The 3,723-nt window shown below is 48.9% G+C and overlaps 1 protein-coding gene across 1 annotated transcript; it reads right to left on the bottom strand.

The window, feature by feature from the left end:
- Window positions 1-214: 214 nt before the first annotated feature.
- Window positions 215-3,092, bottom strand: LOC311241940 (inhibin beta B chain-like; the record flags this gene model as incomplete). The annotated part of the gene is made up of 2 exons (XM_084330894.1): window positions 215-1,035; window positions 2,699-3,092. 2 exons carry the CDS (start codon window positions 3,090-3,092, stop codon window positions 215-217), a joined length of 1,215 nt encoding a protein of 404 aa, XP_084187020.1.
- Between the last annotated feature and the right edge of the window lie 631 nt (window positions 3,093-3,723).

Genomic DNA, 3,723 nt, shown 5'->3' with positions numbered 1-3,723 from the left:
TCTTGAGGGTAGAAAACGAATTCTCACAGAGTGCCGTGCTAGCTTCAGTAGTGTTGTTGTTGACATCAGTGCCCAAAAAGATAATTATAATAATAAAAAAAATTTAAATAAAAAAATTTAAATTTGACCAGGGTGGGCACAGCTGACTCGGTGGGCGGGCCCGGCCCCCTAATGCCCGCCCATGGCGCCGGGTCTGAGGCCAACGCGGGGGGCCTCAGGCACAGCCGCACTCCTCCACGATCATGTTGGGAACGTCCCTCTTGACGATGTTGTTCTGGTCGTTGACGTAGAGCATGGACATGGTGCCGAGCTTGGTGGGGATGCAGCAGCCCCGTATGCGATGCATGAAGGCGGCGGCCGAGCCCTGCACGCCGGCCATGTACGCCGGGCAGCTGCCCTCGCAGTAGTAGCCGTAGTAGCCGGGCGGCGCGATGATCCAGTTGTTCCAGCCGATGCGGCGGAAGTCTATGTAGAACTGCCGGCGGCAGCACAGGCGCCCCCCCGCGCTGCTGCCGTCGTCGCACTCCAGGCCGCGCTTCCGGATGCGGCGCTTGCCGTTGGTCCGCGGCCGCACCCTCACCACCAGGAGGGGCCGGTGGGACGGGTCGCCGGGGTCCACCAGCACCGGCACCACGGCGGCGGCCGCCTCGCAGGCCTCGCAGCGCACCTCCAGGTCCTGCCGCCACCGGCCGCCCTCGCCGAACGCCGCCCGCACCGCCGCCGCCGACAGCGGGAACGCGCGCCAGCCGCTGCGCTTGAGGGCCACCCGTTTCTCCACCAGGGTCCAGCGGCTCGCTGCTCCGCTGCCTCCTCCTCCTACGCCTCCTCCCCCCCCCCGCGCGGGGCCTCCGCCGCCGACGGCCCCCCCCCCGGCCTCCTGGTAGTGGACCTTCACCGTCACCGTCACCTTGTCGGGGCCGGCGGCGGGCGGCATGCGGAAGTAGAGCCACAGGTTGGCCTGGGACACGTGCAGGTTCTGGTTGCCCTCGTTGGAGATGAGGAAGTGCAGGCTGTACTCGGACGACGCCTGGTCATCTGTCGGACGGAGAGACGCGACCAAAACACACAGAGCGAGAGAGAGAAAGACAGTTCAATTAGTGGCACACATTCTAGTACTGTGTTACTCCCAAAGGGTAATAATAGGAGCAAAATGCAATACTTTCACATGTGTATAAGATGATACGCAAGTTGGATATTTATATATTTATATTGGAATAAATGGCCAATTGAGGTACTTTGTCTCTTTTTTTAAGAGGGCTTTTATTATACATTGGAAAATTGCGTCCGAGCACAGCTTTAGCGATGGAATTGGAAGACCTGTACGGCCCATGGGGACATTAACGTGTGTTGTCGGGCCCTATAAATAAATTTGATTTGATTTGATTTGATTTGGATTCAGACTTTTTATTCCCTATAGAACAGTAGACAACTCAGCCAGGGGCAATTCAATTACTTTCTTTTCGACGCAATCTCTCTCTCTCTGGTTTCAACGGGGACCAACATAGTATTTGCATTATCTCCGAGTCAGTTCTGGGTAAAGTAGTTACGCCCTAATACAATTCACCCACGTTTAACCATGTATTAGTGCATGCTCATCACATAACAAAGTCCAAACACTGTTTATAAACGTGATATCGCTGCGAGATCCATGGGGAGCATCATATAGCCTGACTGCTCGCGAATGAGGCGTGCGTAAATTAAATTCGATTAGATCAGATTCAAATGTATTGTCATTATACAGCACAAGTACAGTACAACGAAAAGACGTTTGTCATCCAACTAGAATATCAGTAAAGTGCACCAGCAATATATACAATGTACATGTAGGTGGTTAACTGGGTCCAAAAAATATACAAGTTAGTACTACTAAAGTGTAGTGCTAATCAAATGTATGTACATTGATTGATTGATTGATTGATTGATTGATTGATTGATTGATTGATTGATTGATTGAAAACTGTATTAACAGATTGCAGAATGGCAGGGCCGGATTAACGACCGGGCCGTTCATTTTTTTTTTTTTTTTTTTAGATCGATGTCATACTGTGACACTGAAATGAAAAAATATTTCATCAACAAAAATATTTAGTCAACAAAAATATTTCATCAACTAAAATATACAGTACGTCACACCCCGCGCCTCTCCCTGCCGTCTGCAAGTGGCTAATCTTGAGTTTCCGACCCCCCAGTAAGCTAACCATGGATAAATCCAAAAAAAGGAAAGTCTGAGGAAAATAGAGGGTTTAATTCAGCGTGGACAGATTAATTTGCTTTCACGACTAACGATGCAGGCTTACCTGTAGTCTATGCCTGATATGTGGTGCGAAATTAGCAAACAACGATTACTGTCATTTTGATTACTGTAGTTTGCCTGGTATGTAGCCTTGGTTAGTGGCTGCCCCACCAATGTTTTACATATAAAAACGCCACTGTGCGTGCACGTGTATGTGTGTGTGGGGGCCTCCACAAGAGTCTGGCCCAGAGGCCCCTGAATTCTTAATCTGGCCTTGCAGAATGGTACAGTACAGTACAGCTCAATACACACAATTGTTAAGGGAAGGCAGACCAGAGAAAGACTTTCGTCTTGTTTACATCAGGGTCCCCCATTTTCAATTCATCATAAAATATTCATTCATTCATTATATAAATAGAGACGACTACTGGTCACCAGTGTAAATTGCTGATATAGTTATTATACCTGATTCACCGAAACTGATGATCTCGGACGTCTCCTCCTGCACCTCGTTGTCAAAGTCGGGGATCTCAACCCCGCCGTCCTCGCGCACTTTGCCGGCGTGCAGCCTGCGCAGGGCCGTGACCATCGCAGCCTTGGGGATGGGATGGGTGATGATCGGCCTCTCTCTCATCTGCAGCCGGTTCAATATGTGCCTCTTCACCGCCTCCAAGAAGTCCAAGTCCACTGGTTCCTCCGACTGGTCGGGGGGCGCCCCGGGGCCGCACGAAGCGCACGACTCCTGGGGTGATGACGCCGTGTGTTGGGTCTCCGTCCCGGTGGTCGCCTGCGCTATTACGCAGCGCATGGAGAGGATGCAAGCCACTAAGCAAGACAGTGTGAGACTGTATCTGCTCATTTTCTTCTCGATTTGAGTCTTAAGAGTTCTCTGGGGGAAGAGCGAGAAGAATTTAAGTTAATTTTTTAAAAGATTCTTTTAATTTTTTTTTTACTTTACCAGTTTAGTGTCCCGGTGAACATCCAATAACTATAATCCAAGCAGCTTTGTATTCCCAAATATGTTTTACAACTATTACAACGTTGCTGCTATGAATCTGAGGCTAATAATTCCAGACATGCATTTAACATGTTATCCTCCAGTCATGCTTCTTCGTTTGTCCAAAATGCAAGTTCATATTTGTTTGTTGCGCGTCTTGTAGTTCCAGGGTCGTTTTTGGACACACACACACACACGCACACGCACACACACACACACACACACACACACACACACAGACACACACACAGGGAGAACCCTACTGTAGGACACACATATGCACACACACTAGAGTAGGCCGTAGGGTCTGTGTCCATAAATGTTTTTCCTAATTTTATGGTATGCTTCCTTTCCATTTCTAGATATCAAAAACGAAAGGAAAATGGTAAGATCAAGAAAATGGAAGATCTTACCTCCAAACAATATGAAAGGAAACAAAAACAATGGAGAGAAAATTCGAACAGGCATTATGCTAAAAAGAAAACACTGAATG

This window comes from Notolepis coatsorum, assembly GCF_963971535.1.
Source record: "Notolepis coatsorum genome assembly, chromosome: 15".
Lineage (NCBI taxonomy): Eukaryota > Metazoa > Chordata > Actinopteri > Aulopiformes > Paralepididae > Notolepis > Notolepis coatsorum.
This window is presented reverse-complemented; position numbering and strand designations above follow the sequence as displayed.